A 17,411-nucleotide genomic window follows, 5' to 3' on the forward strand; every position below is an offset into this window, starting at 1 on the left:
ACAATTTAATGGGAAATAAAGATGTTTCAGAAAAACATTTAATACATTTCTTCACAGTAAAAGATCGGGTATAGTTGGGATTGAAGATTCTCTTGAAAGGGAAGAACTTAACATAATTATAGCAAACAAGTCTTGAAATTAAGGTGATAAAAGTAGATAACGTGTTTGGACTTGATAAACAAGGCCTTTAAAAATTGAAAAGTTGGTTCCAGGAAAAGTGGGTGAACTGGTTCTTCTAGAATACCCTAGATTGTGGTGTGGGCCCAACAGTTTGGAAGATAACAAATATGACATATTCACAAATGAAAAAGAGAGAAAAAGGGAATTTACACAGAGTAATGGAAGAAACAAATTTCTTACTGATATAGTCATACTGCTAATCCATTTTATATTGCTAGTGATAAGATTTGTCATTTCACAGCTGTTTTACATGATAATTAGTCTAAGATATTTGCTGGAGAAAAACTGATATCGGTATAATGCAAGTGACAACAGAGTACTTGGAAAGACATCATTTGTGAAGCTGAAGTCTTTTAAGACTGATATAAGGGAGAATTTGTTTAAGAATTTCTTTGTCCAGAAGACTGAGCAGGTGGAATCCTTGAATATATTCCGACCTGAAAAAGATGGGTATTTTAATCATAAGGTAAATCAAGCATTCATAAGCTATAAGAGCAGACCTAGGCTCTTCAGCCCATCAAGTCTACAGCGTCATTCAGTCATGGCTGATCTTTCCCTCTCAACCCCATTCTTCTGCCTTCTTCCCATAACCCCTGACCCGTACTAATCAAGAATCTTTTAATCTCCGCCTTAAAAATATCCAATGACTTGGCCTCCACAGCCTTTTGCGGCAATGAATTCTACAGATTCAGCAACCTCTGACAAAATAAATTTCTCCTCAGCTCCTTTTTAAAGGTACATCCTTTTATTCTGAGACTATGGCATCTGATCCCAATCTACCCCACTAGTGGAAACATCCTCTCCACATCCACTCTATCCAGGCCTTTCACTATTTGGTATTTTCAATTACGTCCCCCTCATCCTTCTAAACTCCAACGAGTACAGGCCCAGTGCCTTTAAACTGTCATCATATGTTAACCCAATCATTCTTGGGTTCATTCTTGTAAACCTCCTCTGGACCCTCTCCAACCCCATCACATCCTTCCTGAGATATGCCCAAAACTGCTCACAATCCTCTAAATGTGGTATGACCAGTGCCTTATAAAGCCTCAGCATTTACATCCCTGTTCTTATATTCTAGTCCTCTTGAAATAATATGCTAGCATTGCATTTGCGTTCCTTACTACTGATTCGAAATTAACTTTTTGGGAACCCTTTTGCAGCACTCCCAAGTCCCTTGGTACCTCCGATTTCTGAAGCCTCTCCCTATTTAGAAAATAGTCTCTGCCTTTATTCCTACTACCAAAATGCAAGACTCCACACTTTCCTAGGCTGTATTTATCTGCCACTTATTTGCCCTTTCTCCAAACCTGTACAAGTCATTCTGCAGAGTCCCTGCTTTCCCTACACTATCTGCTCCTTCACCAATCTTCGGATCATCTGCAAACGTGGCCACAAAGCCTTCAATTCCTTCATCCAAATCATTGATATACACTAAGATGAGTCGTGGCACCAGCACCGACCCCTGCAGAAGACCACTAGTCACTGGCAGCCAACCAGAAAGAGCCCCCTTTATCCCACTTTTTGCCTTCTGCCATCCTGCCGGATCTTCCCTCTGATACCATGGGCTCTCATCTTCTTTAGCAGCCTCACATGCAGTCATGATTTAGAGTGGGAAAGAGTAAATGGAATGACTGTCTGATGGAGGAAAAAGGAACTGCAGATGCCAGTCTACAAAAAAGGACAAAGCACTGGAGTAACTCAGCGGATCTGGCAGCATCTCTGGAGAGCATGAATAGGTGACTTTTGGATTGGGACCCTTCTTCAGACATAGTGGTGAGTGGGTGGGGAAAGCTGGAAGAGAGGAGAGGCAGGACAGCCTGGCGAGTAATAGGTGGATACAGGTGAGGGGGGAGGTTCATAGGCAGATGAAATCCAGAGATGAAAAGATAGTCTGTCCCTTGTGAAGGACACAGAGATAAAGAAAGGGGTGAGAGGTGTCACAGGTAGTCCAAATGAATTTGAAGGCAGGATCGCAGTTATCATTCAGCTTGGAAACGGGTCCTTCGTAAAAACATAGAAAATAGGTGCAGGAGGAGGGCATTTGGCCCTTCGAGCCAGCACCGCCGTTGATTGTGATCTTGGCTGATCATCCACAATCAATAACCTGTGCCTGCCTTTTCCTCATATCCATTGATTCTGCTAGTACCGAGAGCTCTATCTAACTCTCTTTTAAATGAATTGGCCTTCACTACCTTCTGTGGCAGAGAATTCCACAAATTCACAATTCTCTGGGTGAAAAAGTTTTTTCTCATCTCAGTTTTAAATGGCTTCCTATAAGTTTCTATAAGATACCCTCTCATCCTTCTACATTCCAGTGAATACAAGCCCAGTCTTTCCAATCTTTCCTCATATGACAGTCCCGCCATCACAGGGATTAACCTCGTGAACCTACGCTGTACTGCCTCAATAGCAAGCATGCCTGTCCCACGAGCATGCGACTCCATGCGGCAAGCACGACCTAAGCGACTCCAAGCAGCAAGCGCTACCTAACGTGGTCGCTTGAGCTGTACGGCCTCGCGGGGCCGGTCCCACTTCGAACGCTGGAGCCGTATGGAGTTGTGCGGAACTGGTCCCGACATCGCGCGGGGCTCCGATAAACTGACCGTGTCCAAAAATTCAGCGCGGCAACGGCCTGCCGGCCCGCAGCCGCCTCGACGCCATATGTGACGCGCGAACTTCCCGCGGACTTCGCTCGCACTTCATGTCACTCACTCGATCTCCGCGCGGCCCCACTTCTGTTAGGTAGCGCTTGCCGCATGGAGTCGCTTAGGTCGCGCTTGCTGCATGGAGTCGCATGCTCGTGGGACAGGCCCTTTATTCTTAAACTGTGGCCCCTGGTTCTGGACTCCCCCAACATCGTGAACATGTTTCCTGCCTCTAGCATGTGCAAGCCCTTAACAATCTTATATGTTTCAATGAGAAATCACCTCTCATCCTTCTAAACTCCAGAGTGTACAAGCCCAGCTGCTCCATTCTCTCAGCATATGACACTCCCGCCATCCCGGGAATTAACCTTGTAAACCTACGCTGCACTCCCTCAATAGCAAGAATGTCCTTCTTCAAATTACGGGACCAAAACTGCACACAATACTCCAGGTGTGGTCTCACTAGGGCTCTGTACAACCGCAGAAGGACCTCTTTGCTCCTATATTTGATTCCTCTTGTTATAAAAGCTAACATGCCTTTTGCTTTCTTCACTGCTGGAGGATTATGTTGGAGGATTATGTGTTGTATACAATGGCTGATGGGGTGAAAGGTTGGAGGATTATGTGTTGTATGCAATGGCTGATGGGGTGAAAGGTGAGGACTGGGGGACTGACCCTTTTGCGACTAGGAGTGTCTCATCGGTACCCTGCCGCTCCGCTCTTGCTCCCCTCCCCTCTCCCCCTAGTTGCAAACTCAACTCAACTCAATCTGCCCTGGGCCCTGCACATTGCGTAATTACAAGGAAAACTCACCATCACATCTACTTTATCAGAGGTTTGAAGAGATTCAGCATGTTGCTGAACACGATCAAACCAATGCAGATGTAAAGAGCATACTGATTGGTTGCATCACAGCCTTGTTCTGTAATTCACATGGTCCATCATGACCTCCCCACGATTGAAGGGATCTATAGGAAGCATTGCCACCAGAAGGCAGCTAATTTCAACCAAGACTCACACCACCCAATGTTCTCATATTTCTGCTACCATAGGGAAGACAGTACAGGAGCCTGCAACTTCCAGCTTCTTCCCAACCATCAGACTCTTGAAACATCCTACCTCAACACTGAACTACTATGGACTTTGTGCTACAAAGGTTGCATGAACATACTATAGCTTGCACTATTTATCTAGAATAACTGATGATTTGTTTATTTATATCTTGTGTTGTTTAATGTGCCAGAAAAGTTGCAGCAAGTAAAAATGTCAGTGTGGTGGTTCCTGGTACTTTTGACAATTAAACACACTTGACCTTATCAGCTCCTTTCCCTTTGCCTTCAAGTCTTTCCATTGTCTATATCAATGGATAATATACTACTCGTGTCACTACCCATTTGCTGCTCACTACATTTTTATTATCCCTCGTGTGCTGAACTTCCATACCCAGGATTACATCTCCCACATTTTAAATACCTCACCTGCATACTAGCGTTATGGATTGATCATCACCAATCAGAACATTGCCTCGCCTATACTTTTCGCACAGGTTATTTTCACGTGTTCATCTCACGATTCGTTGCTCTTGTCTCCCAGGTTCTGTTTACACTGCCCAAACTAGTTGAGCTGAAGTCCCCGCCCCTGCTGATCTCATGCTTTGCCCTGGTATCGTTTCATTTTGAACAGCTGCTGGTTGCTCGTGCACTTTCAATCGCGTTGAGTACTTTAACAGAGGTCTGAGCCGTGGTGTAACTCTAAATTATTTGCTCAACTTGTATTTATGGGCAACATACCATGATTTAATATTAGATTATGTACATTTGTTCTAGAGACGAAAATGAAGACTAAATACCGAGGTTTTTTGAAGGAAGCGTCACATCAGACAATCGCCGGAGGTTCCGCGGGTGAGTTGCAAATATAACAAACCCACGTATAACTAATGTACGCTTATCGATTATGAAAAATGCGTTGATGGGCCAATGTTGAAATCAATAGAGTCGAAGCTAGGCTTTCAGATGATTTGCCAAATCAGTTTCTGTAAGCCGTTGTTCAGAATGCCGTGCAGTAATGGTCGATTCTAACGATATGGCTTTGCTACGGTGTTCCAAATGTAAAGAACATACAAAGAAACTGTAAAGTAACGTAGGTACACAAAATTGCTGGGGAAACTCAGCGGGTGCAGCAGCAGCTACGGAGCGAAGGAAATAGGCGACGTTTCGGGCCGAAACCCTTCTTCAGAACGTACACGTGTCACGAAGGACTGACTATGTTCCTTTCTCAAAAGTAGCTCAGGGCATTTGGCGAACTTAGTTTTAGTTCCGCGAATCAAATTATCACGTGTATCAACTCGACTTTTTTTAGGCGCGGGCAATCCAACGTCCAGAATTGCAATGATTTAATTTCTGGGGTATTTGTTCTTAAGGATTTTACGTATTGTTGACTTATGGTATTTATGTGTAATTTGTAGTTATTAGATGTATTTTTTTTTCCGTTAAATTCAAAAAAATTCCAATGGTAGGTAGTTGGATTTGAATACGTCAGATCAAATTGCAAATTCCGAACACATATTGATGTTTTATATTTTCAGTAGGCAAAGTTTTGGAATAAAGACAATGTTACAAATTTTGGAGTCAGATAATTAACCTTGTACACCTAAGCAGGTGAAAATAGCTGAATTAAACAGATGTCAACTCCAGGCTGCTTCTGAACTACTGATTGGCATGTGACTTATTGGCTGAGATGTAAAAGTGTGAACATTATTTACACCATCTAACTTTCTTTTTCACGTGGAAGTCTAACAATTATGATGCAACTAATCAATTCACGACTCGGCATTTGGACTTTGCCATTTGGCAATAAAGTATTGACACACACATGGTATTTGGCACACTTCTTTGTAGTAAAACAACATGCTAGAAGCTCACAGCAGGTCCAACAGTATGTAAGGAGAGAGAAACATAATGCTACAATTTCCAATAAATTATTTTGCTGGAAATGGATGATGAAATGTAATAACTGCAAGTACAAAACGATGTTGGGGATGGGGAAGGTGAAGAGTCGTGATTAATTGAGGAGCAACTTTATAAAACAAAACAAAGAAGCAAAAACAAGAAAATTGTTAACATTTTGAGTCTTCAATTCAAATATTGTGTCCAATTTTGGGTGCTATTAAAAAGCCTTCATTGTAAAGGGGTTATTCGTGTGTCGTACCAGAGTAAGATTTCAGTGCTGTGGTGAGAGTAGAGAAGCTGGGCTTATCTCATAGGAGGAACAAGGTAAGGGATGATGTTGTATAAAAGTTCAATACTGTGTGGAGCTTTTGGAAAACTAAGCCATATCTCTAGTAGTGCTAACAAAAATAACCCGATTCAAGATAATTAGCTAAAAAAATGCAGCAGGGTAACAAAAACTTTGTTTAGGAAATAATTTTACAGTCCTTTACATCCACCAGAGAAAGAAGTTCAATTTAAAATGTCTCACCTGAAATCTGCCAACTCTGATAATACAATACTCCCTCAGAACTGTAGTAGACAAACTGCTCAGATTTTATTCTTGACTTTCCGGAGTGTCTTGCGTTCACAACCTTCTGACTGAGGCAAGTGTCCCCAACTGAGCAAAAGTTGATAGTAGTGTAATGCCTAATTTTAGACAATATTACAGGATCCCTAGTGTAGTTTGGGTTGTTTTTTGTCAGGAATCACTCTTAGACTAAGTGTGAAGAAATTGTGGGTGATAATTTTCAAACATGAAATTAAAAGGCACTTACAGATAAATTTACCATCAGTCGCACCCAAATGGAGGTTTCTGGTCAGCTGGGAACAAGTTGTTGGATTTGCTGCTTAATGTGAAGTGTACCCATCCTTGAACTGAGAACATAATTAAAATGCTTGCTTGCAGTTTTTTATTTTCTTAAAGAACAGGAAAATATGAAGTGCTTGAAATGCATTATTAATTAATCTGTTCATTTAGCAATGCATAAAACGTGAAAATCATGAGATTGGAATTGGCCACCAGGGTATCTGCCCTGTATGTGAAGCATCATGTCAGATAGCCTTATTTTTTTTAAAGTAGATGATGCTAATATTGAATTATCTAAGTTTTGTGATATTGCGCATCAAATTTTGCAACCAAGAAATATGTTCCTGAACGTTATTCAGATATAGAAACATAGAAAATAGGTGCAAGTGTAGGCCATTGGGCCATTTGAGCCAGCACCGCCATTCAATATGATAATGGCTGGCTGATCATCCAAAATCAGTACCCCGTTCTGGCTTTTCCCCCCATATCACTTGATTCCATTAGCCCTAATAGCTAAATCTAACTCTCTCTTGAAAACATCCAGTGAATTGGCCTCCACTGCCTTCTGTGGCAGAGAATTCCACAGATGCACAACTCTCTGGGTGATAATTTTTTTCCCTCATCTCACTCCTAAATCTTTCACTTCTGAGGTCTAAGTTTCCCACTTGCTTTAAAAGGGCATCAATTATACCGGTGCCCAAGAAGTGCGAGGTGTCTTGCCTCAATGACTATCGACCAGTGGCACTAACGTCGGTGGTGATGAAGTGCTTTGAGAGGTTGATCATGGCGCAAATCAACTCCTACCTCGACAAAAACCTGGACCCACTGCAGTTCGCTTACCGCCACAACAGATCAACAGTGGATGTGATCTCGCTAGCTCTCCACTCCGCTCTGGACCACTTGGACAACAAAAACTCATATGTCAGGCTGTTATTCATTGATTACAGCTCGGCATGTAATACAATCATCCCCTCCAAGCTGGTGACCAAACTCGCAGAACTGGGTCTCTGCGCATCCCTCTGCAATTAGATCCTCGACTTCCTCATTCACGGACCACAGACTGTCCGTATTGGTGGAAATGTGTCAGCCTCGATAACAATCAGCATGGGAGCACCTCAAGGCTGCGTGCTCAGCCCCCTGCTGTACTCACTCTATGCTCATGACTGCGTAGCCGGTCATAGTGCAAACTTCATCATCAAGTTCGCTGACGACGCCACTGTTGTGCGACGTATCACTGATGGGGATGAGTCAGAGTATAGAAGTGAGATTGACCGACTGACCAAATAGTGCCAGCACAATAACCTGGTCCTCAACACCAGCAAAACCAAGGAACTGGTTGTGGACTTTGTAAGGGGTAGGATGGGGACCCCCAGTCCCGTTTATATCAATGGGTCGATGGTGGAAAGGGTAAAGAGCTTCAAATTCCTGGGCATGCATATCGCTGAAGATCTTTCCTAGTCTGAGAACACTGATGCAATTATTTTAAAAAAGCACATCAGCGCCTCTACTTCCTGAGAAGATTACGGAGAGTTGGTATGTCAAGGAGGACTCTCTCTAACTTCTACAGGTGCATAGTAGAGAGCATGCTGACCGGTTGCATCGTGGCTTGGTTCGGCAACATTAGCGCCCTGTTCCATTTGTAATTTCCAGATGATTAAAGTTAGTAAACGAGATGGTACTCTGACAGTAGATCATGATGAAATTAATGTCCTTTCAAGAATTTTATACCTTGTTATAACAATCAGTATTTCCTACTGATTCCAAATAATGCATGACTTTTTAAGAAATTGAATTTACCAAATTTATCACATAATGAGTCTTTGTTGTTAGATGAGCCCATCACGGAGGAAGAAATATAGAACGCAATCCTTTCGATGAACTCTGGTAAAGCTCCTGGCTTAGACGGGTATACAGTGGAATTCTTTAAGTATTTTTCAGGTTTACTGTACCCCTGGCTATGCAATGTTTTTAAAGAAGCCGTTTTAATGAATAAATTACCACAATCCTTTTATGAAACATCGATCTCTTTAATTCTTAAAAAAGATAAAGATCCTACTGAAGTGGCATCATATAGACCTATATCATTGTTAATTGTAGATTCTAAAATTCTTTCAAAAATATTAGCTATGAGATGGGAAAAATTTTACCGCAGATTATTTCTGAAGATCAGACAGGTTTTATTAAAAATCGTTATTCATACTTTAACGTTAGGAGATTAATGAATGTTGTATATACTGCTTCAAATAAAATTCCAGAATGTGTCATCTCACTTGATGCTGAGAAGGCATTTGACAGAGTAGATTGGGAATACTTATTCAATACACTTGAAAAATTTAAGATTGGTCCAAAATTTATCTCTTGGATTACGCTGATATATCATATACCTCAGGCTTCTGTACTTACCAATAATCAGAGATCCCCTTTCTTTCGGCTCTTTCGAGGTACTCGACAGGGTTGTCCTTTAAGTCCTTTATTGTTTGGTATTGCTTTGGAACCTTTGGCCACTGCTCTTAGGGAATCCCCCTATATTTTTGGTATTGTCCTTGGGAATAAGACATACAAGCCATCTCTCTATGCAGATGATCTGTTATTATATATTTCTAATCCAGAGAAATATATTCCTGCAATAATGATTTACTTAACCAATTTAATAGTTCTGGTTATAAATTAAATCTTAGTAAGAGTGAGCTTTTTCCACTAAACAATCAAATTCCGAATTATGGACAGTTTCCATTTAGATTGACTACTGACTGTTTTACTTATTTAGGTATTAAGACTACCAAGAAACACAAGGACCTATTTAAAGCTAATTTTACGCCCTTAATTGACCATGTCGGAGAACAGTTTACTAAATGGTCACCAATGTCCTTATCCCTAATCGGCCGAATCAATGCTATTAAAATGATTATTCTACCTAAATTTTAATATTTATTTCAGATGACACCTATTTTTATTTCTAAATCTTTTTTTGATATTATTGATTCAAAAATTTCTTCATATATATGGCAGAATAAAAATCCCAAACTAAGTAAAAAAAGATGGTGGTTTGGCACTGCCGAACCTTAGATTTTATTATTGGGCAGTTAATGTTATTTAAAGTTTTGGACAAAATTTGTTTCCTTTATTGTCATTCAGACCTTTCGGTCTGAACGAAATTACGTTGCCTGCAGTCATACACAGTAACAATAAATAACAAAACATACAATAAACACAATTTAACATCCACCACAGTGAGTTCACCAAGCACCTCCTCACTGTGATGGAGGCAAAAGTCTTAGTCTCTGTCTCTTCCCTCCTTGTTCTCCCTCCCTCTGTCTCTTCCCTCCTTGTTCTAAAGAATTAGAAGATACCCAATGTCCAGGATGGATAAATCTTGAACGTGATTCTATGCAAGGGTTATCATTGGCTGCTATCCTAGGGGCCTCATTACCTTTTACAATTACGAGATTGAATAAATATATACGATTAACACAATAATAAGATACACATTGCAAACATGGTTTCAATTTCGTAAGTTTTTTGGATTGAATGATTTTATCTTATCGAGTCCTATCATATCTAATTTTTTCTTTCAACCCTCTAGTACTGATCAGGCCTTTCTGCTATGGAAGATGAAGGGATTAGTATTTTTTTGTGATTTGTTTTCAGACGGTTGTTTTATGTCTTTTGAACAACTATCCAATAAATATAATCTACCTAATTCACATTTTTTAAGATATTTACAAATTAGACATTGTTTGAAGGCTACTTTACCCTCTTTTCCATTATCACATCAAACCGAAATCACGGAAAAAATGTTACACTTGAACCCTTATCAGAAAGGTTTAATAACGACTATTTATGAGTTGATTTTGAAATTACAAGTAGGTATGTCTGATAAAATTAAGAATGATTGGGAAAGAGAACTTCAAATTTGTTTACCTATAGAGAAATGGGAGAGGATTCTTCAATTAGTCAATTCCTCTTCAATATGTGCAAGGCTCTGATACAATTTAAGGTGGTTCACAGAGCACATATGTCAAAAGATAAATTAGCTCGTTTTTATGGTCATATAAATCCTACTTGTGAGATGTAATTCTGAAGTGGCTTCGCTGACTCGTATGTTTTGGTCTTGCCCACTTTTGGAAAAATATTGGAAATAAATTGTTGATACTATTTCTTTAGTTTTAGGTATTGATTTACAACCTCATCCTATTACTGCTATTTTTGGGCTACCAATGTTAGATTTTATTTCGAAGTCACGTGAGTGACGACGTGAAGAGCCCGCCAGCCGCATATTCGTCGATACGTCGACGCATGGCGCGCGAGTCAGAGCAGTTCAAAACTGCTCCGGCAGGTAGGATAATTTTTTTTTCAGCGGGCCACTGCAGGTTCCGAACGGGAGCAGGTTCAGCGGGCCACTGCAGGCTCCGAAAGGGAGCAGGTTCAGCGGGCCCGGAGTAGGTGACGGGCGCAGTCTGTGCGGCTGCCGCCGTTGGAGCTCCAAACGGGAGCAGGCGGCCGAATTTGGAGGCCACCGTGGAAACTCCATAGGAGCTCGGATTCGATATTGCGGCTGCCGGCATTGGAGCTCCGAACGGGAGCAGGCGGCCGGAATTGAGGCCACCGTGGAAGCTCCATTAGGAGTTGGGGCTGCCGGCACGGCTAGGCTAGCGATCGCTGCTAAGATTAGCAGCAGGCGGTAGTTTAAATATAGCTGCGGCTAGGTTAACGATCGCTGCTAAAGATAACATGCTAAAAGATGAATCAGATGGTGGCACGAAATATGCTCTGTGTTACGGAGGCATGCACAGGCAGTTCGAGTCATACGCCTGTGGCAACACCTGCTTCAGGGTTGCAATATTCCTCCCACTTGGACGAAAGGAGTGTTGGAGATGGTGCCAAATAATATGCTCCGTGTTACGGAGGCATGCACAGGCAGTTCAAGTCATATGCCTGTAGCAACGCCTGGTTCAGGGTTGCAATATTCCTCCCGCTCGGAAGAGTATCGGAGATGGTGGCACAAAATATGCTCTGTGTTACGGAGGCATGCACAGGCAGTTCGAGTCATACGCCTGTGGCAACGCCTGGTTCAGGTTTGCACTATTTCTCCCACTCTGTCAAGAGGAGTGTCAGAGATCAGTATGGAGCTGACTCCGAACATGAGTATGTGCCTGAATCTCATGCTTTAATGTATGATGTACAACAGTCGCATAAGGAAGAGCTGCCTGCTCTTGCCTCTAAATTTGCTGTTCCCTCCGTGACGGGCAAGCCACTACAAGAGGAGTTGGCCAGCGGCATCAGCTACCTAACATCACACCAGCTGAAGAAATGGCAAGCATGGCAGACAGGTTCTGCAAATGGAACTTCGCTGAAGCTCCAACAAGCAAATCGACCCGGGTTCAGAGACGCTGGCAGGTAAGGTCTCTTTATTAACCTCCGTAAAACTCTGAAATGGAGCCGTCTGTCGGCCCAGGTTTGGGTTTACTGGCAGCATGGGCTTCTAGTATCTTTTCACAGTCTCTGGGAAAGATCAGGTTGATGCAGAGACATTTGCAGGGTGCCTTGCAAAGTAACCTCTGGTTCTGGGTAGACCATCATGGAACTGGCTGGCCATATGGGTCATATTGACCAGGGAACCACTGCCTCATCATCTGTGATTGAGGTTATCAGGCTGCTCAATAGAATGAAGTAATTGAAGTCTCCCACAACACATGTTTAAATTTCTGCTCAGTTAGTAGAATTGCCAGTTAATTGGAAACATCATTGCCATCCTCTCTGGGATAGGTAGCTACCAGCAGGAAGCTAGTCTGGCATATAATATTTTTATCTGACCTGCAGGTTCATGTTGTGAATCAACAATGTATTTATAATAATCCGTAGGCTCTCAATACCAGTATTACTGATTTAGTGGCGGGTCGAAGAGATTGTGTTGTGCACTCTGGTGACTCAGACAAGTGGTTTCAGTCAGAGGACTGCGAAGCAATTCCTGATTCAGGCTTGCATTATGCTAAATTCCACTCTGAGGAAGAATGCTGAGAATTCGTGGTGACTCTTATAGACAAGAGTTGACAGGCAACTCGTATTCCCAAATCAAGGGGAGACTGTGTTTTCAGCTCTAGTCATAAGGTTCTGATTATATGTTATCAGCGAAATGTATGAATAACTAGATAATGCATCTTCCGCGGCAAGAGAAGCCAAAAGTTTTCCGTCCGTATGGTCAATAGAAGAACGGTGGATCCGAGTGGAATCAGCGACATCTCATCGGAGGATGAGTGTTCTGGCCAAGAACAAGAGGGGTATATTTCTGATACTTCTCAAGATTACAGAAACATGGAGCATGCCAAATCAGGTTAGCATTTGGCTAATCTGATCATGTGTTTAGTTACCCAGTTTAAGATGGATGATTGGGTTTCATCTTGATCAATCTTGAAGATGCATACTTTGCATTATCTATACACACGAGGCACAGATTATCTGGTGTTTTGATAACAAAGCCAGTGGTGGAAGCCAATTCTGCCCTATTCAGATCAAAGGGCATTGTGTCATCGAGTTTTAGATACTATGCAAAATTTGCAGCTGATAAAATTTAGGGGTTATCAGTAGATACCTCTTGTGATATTAAGAATGAGGTAACATGAAATTTAATAGTGCCAATTTTGCCTATTCATTCAGGCCATGGCAAGGCGGCTGAAGCAACTCCTATTTACTCAGTCACGAGTGATGGCTGGGGCAGCTTTTCTTCTCGGGCAGCTTGCTCTGCACGATTGAGAAGTTTGTGAACAAAATATGTGAGTTAATTTTAAACTGTAGTAACAGAGGTTTGTGTGGCTTTCAGTTTGAGCCTAGAGAAGCGTTTATGTGATAGCACAATTGACACTGCTTGTGCTGCTTTGTCATTCTCTATAGTACCATAAGTGGGACAATAAATGATTGGTTATTCACCCGCTGTTCACTAACGTTATGCAGGGTATCTTTTATATGACCACTCTAATAGCCTACTCATTGTAGTGTGCGATGAATATCAGTAAATTATTATGCAAATATCCTTCTACTGTATTCCTAATGGGAGCAGTATTTTTAAGATTATGCTTTCAGCAACTGATCTCAGCACAAAGAACACAGTCTTTACTCAATCTCTGGCTCGGTCTCTGGGTTATAACAGACATTAGGGTAGCTTGTTATGGGAATGATCTCATAAGCAAAATGGGCATGATTGCGTACATTTGAAGTTGACAGCATACCCACCAGAGCAGAGATTGGGGGTGTCAGGTATACAAGTGCACTGAGCTTGCTAATACCTATGACTTGAAAGTTCGTTTCTTTATTGTTATTCAATAGTCTCAAGATATTGCTGATGGCTCATTAACTGCCAATAGAATGGATAGTTCCCTTTCATCATACAGCAAGAGGCTTACGTAGTGCGTGTTAATAAATTATAAAATTTGGTTGAATATGTCTGGATATTTGCAGATAGAATTCTGCAGTGTTGCATGAGTTATTGACTCAATGTCAATTGGGACTATGGTCCGGTTAAGAACAATGGCCATGGATACAAGTTAGCGTCATGGTATTAATAACCCATGTTTTTCTACCCATGGTTTATCTAAGTGTTTCACACACAGATTGGGTTACTGCATGAAACCACAGAGCTTTGAAGTCTTCATGTAGTCACTCCCGTGTCTTCGAAATAAAATAGAAAGATTAAACGAAAACTTACCGTTTGAAGTTTGATCTTTATTTTATGAGAAGTTGAAGTGAGGGAATACGTGCCCTCCACTCCCAACCCTACTTCTCATAAAGATCATTCGGTAGTTTTGTTTATCATTTTTTTGGAAAAATTAATAAAAAGATTTTAAAAGAAAGAAGAAAGATCCCGCCCCTTCAGGACGCCACCCGGAGTACTGTCCCCAGGAACGGGCGCTCACGAACATGGCGTACCTACGGACCATTGCCTTGGCTCTGTCCTGAAGGCGGTGGCTCAAATACTCGTACTCGCTCGTCCACGGCCTATTGACAACCCCGATCCTGACAGTGAAGCCCAGACACAGAAGGTGCGCGGCCATGAAGGCGACTTTGCGCAAGATGCGGTACAGCCAGAACTCGGCCGCGCTCGGCAGCTCCGCCATTGTGGCCGCCAGCGCAGGCTTCCTTGCGGCCGCCAGCGCAGGCTACCTTGCGTCCTTGCATCACCGTGCCTGGGCGCTGCTGCCTCCATCCCGGGAGTTACCGCAGATGAAGGAAGTCTGTGGGCCAGACGATTATGGGGGAAAAAAAACCGCCTGCGGGCCGGATGATTTCGGGTTACGTGCCGCATTTGGCCCATGGGCCGTAGGTCTCTGAACCCTGCACTAGATCCTCGGTCTCCCAGTATTTCCGGAAGATTGTAGACCACTGGGATCTCTTCTGGGGTAGGGGTGACCTGCAGAAAAGGGACGCCTTATACCTTAACTGGAGAGGGATCAACGTTTTGGCAGGCAGGTTTGCTGGGGCTACACGTGTGGGTTTAAACTAAATAGTGGGGGGAGGGATTGACAAATTGGGAGTATAAAGATGGAGTTGGAGGGGAAGTGAGTACAGGAAAAGTTACAAAAGGCTCCCGAATAAAAGTGGACGAGCTTGAGGCTCAGTTAGAAATTGGTAAGCATGCTGTTGTGGGAATTACAGAGACATGGCTGCAAGAGGGCCAGGGCTGGGAACTGAATATTCAAGGGTATACCTCCTATTGAAAAGACAGACAGGTGGGCAGAGGGGGGTGGGGTTGTCTGTTGGTGAGGAAAGACATTCAGTCCCTTGCAAGGGGTGACTTTGAAACAGGAGATGTGGAGTTGGTATGGATAGAACTAAGGAATTGTAAAGGTAAAAAGACCATAATGGGACTTATCTACAGGCCCCCAAACAGTAGTCTGGATATAGGATGCAAGTTGAATCAGGAGTTAAAATTGGCATGTAGTGAAGGTAATGCTACGGTTGTTATGGGAGATTTCAACATGCAGGTAGACTGAGAAAATCACGTTGGTACTGGACCCCAAGAAAGGGAGTTTGTGGCATGCCTCCGTGATGGTTTTTTAGAGCATCTTGTATTGGAGCTACCAGGGAGAAGGCAATTCTGGATTTAGTGTTATGTAATGAACCGGATTTGATAAAGGAACTTGAGGTTAAGTAGCCATTATGGTCAAGTTTAATCTACAATTGGAGAGGGATAAGGGTAAATCGGAGGTGGAGGTGTTACAGTTGAATAAAGGGGACTATGGAGCCATGAGGGAGGAGCTGGCCAAAGTTACCTGGAAATATACCCCAGCAGGGATGACAGTTGAACAACAATGGCAGGTGTTTCTAGGAATAATACAGAAGGTGCAGGATCAGTTCATTCCAAAGAGGAAGAAAGATTCCAAGGGGAATAAGGGGCGACTGTGGCTGACAAGGGAAATAATGGACCGTATAAAAATAAAAGAGAAGATGTACAACATAGCAAAGATGAGCGGGACGCAAGAGGATTGGGTAATCTTTAAAGAGCAACAGAAGATAACTAAAAAGGCAATGCGGGGAGAAAAGATGAGGTACGAAGGTAAGCTAGCCAAGAATATAAAGAAGGATAGAAAAAGCTTCTTTAGGTATGTGAAGAGGAAAAAATTAGTTAAGGCCAAAGTTGGACCCTTGAAGACTGAAAAAGGTGGATTTATTATGGGGAACAAGGAAATGGCAGATGTGTTGAATAGGTACTTTGGATCTGTCTTCACTAAGGAGGACACAAACAATCTTCCTGATGTACTAGTGGCCAGAGGCTTTGGGATGGCGGAGGAATTGAAGGTAATCCACATTAGGCAGGAAATGGTGTTGGATAGACTGATGGGACTGAAGGCTGATAAATCCCCAGGACCTGATGGTCTGCATCCCAGGGTACTTAAGGAAGTGGCTCTAGAAATTGTGGACGCATTAGTGTTCATTTTACAATGTTCTATAGATTCAGGATCAGTGGATTGGAGGGTAGCTAATGTTATGCCACTTTTTAAGAAAGGCGGGAGAGAGAAAACAGGGAATTATAGACCAGTTAGCCTGACATCGGTGGTGGGGAAGATGCTGGAGTCAATCGTAAAAGATGAAATAGCGGCACATTTGGATAGCAGTAACGGGATCGGTCCAAGTCAGCATGGATTTACGATGCTTGACTAATCTTCTGGAATTCTTTGAAGATGTAACTAGGAAAATGGACTAGGCTGAGTCAGTGGATGTAGTTTACCTGGACTTTCAGAAAGCATTTGATAGGGTCCCATATAGGAGATTAGTGGATAAAATTTGGTAGTTCTAAGGTCGTTAATCTTTCTATAGCTTAAGTTCAGCAACTGGTCTGTGGTTTCATACAGCTGCTCTGAAGATTGACGCGCATGCGGCTGGCGGGCTCTTCACGTATTCCCTCACTTCAACCTCATAAAATAAAGATCAAACTTCAAACCATAAGTTCTCGTTTAATCTTTCTATTCTATTCATCTGTCCCATTCTGCCCGTTGGCTGATTGCTTTTACTACATTAATTGCCAGAAGGTCTATTTTATTTAAATGGAAATACTCTAATCCTCCTACCACACTCCATTGGTACTCTGAAACAATATCATGTTTAAATTTAGAAAAAATTATGAGTGACATTGTTGAACCCTCGGTTAAATTTGATAGGACTTGGGGAAGTTTTATTCAACATTTTCACATAATATAAATTGTTCCTTCTCCAACCGTTATAATAATTTTCTTACCTTTATACGGTGGAACGGATTTGACGATAACCAGGGGTCTAAACTGTTGAGATTTTTTGCAG

At 42.2% G+C, this 17,411-nt stretch overlaps 1 protein-coding gene across 2 annotated transcripts in view; it reads left to right on the top strand.

Moving 5' to 3' along the window:
- The first annotated feature begins 4,437 nt into the window (after positions 1–4,437).
- The window catches only part of slc25a21 (solute carrier family 25 member 21), a 357,875-nt gene continuing 344,901 nt past the window's right edge, over positions 4,438–17,411 (top strand). Inside the window, exons 1-2 of one of the 2 annotated variants that reach the window (XM_033027135.1) lie at positions 4,438–4,559; positions 4,655–4,729. In XM_033027135.1, the coding sequence (XP_032883026.1) occupies positions 4,663–4,729 (67 nt within the window). In that variant the 5' untranslated portion in view covers positions 4,438–4,559; positions 4,655–4,662. Of the gene's footprint in view, positions 4,560–4,634; positions 4,730–17,411 lie in introns of both variants that reach the window. The other variant, XM_033027136.1, reaches the window with a different exon arrangement.

Source organism: Amblyraja radiata, chromosome 9 (genome assembly GCF_010909765.2).
Source record: "Amblyraja radiata isolate CabotCenter1 chromosome 9, sAmbRad1.1.pri, whole genome shotgun sequence".
NCBI lineage: Eukaryota > Metazoa > Chordata > Chondrichthyes > Rajiformes > Rajidae > Amblyraja > Amblyraja radiata.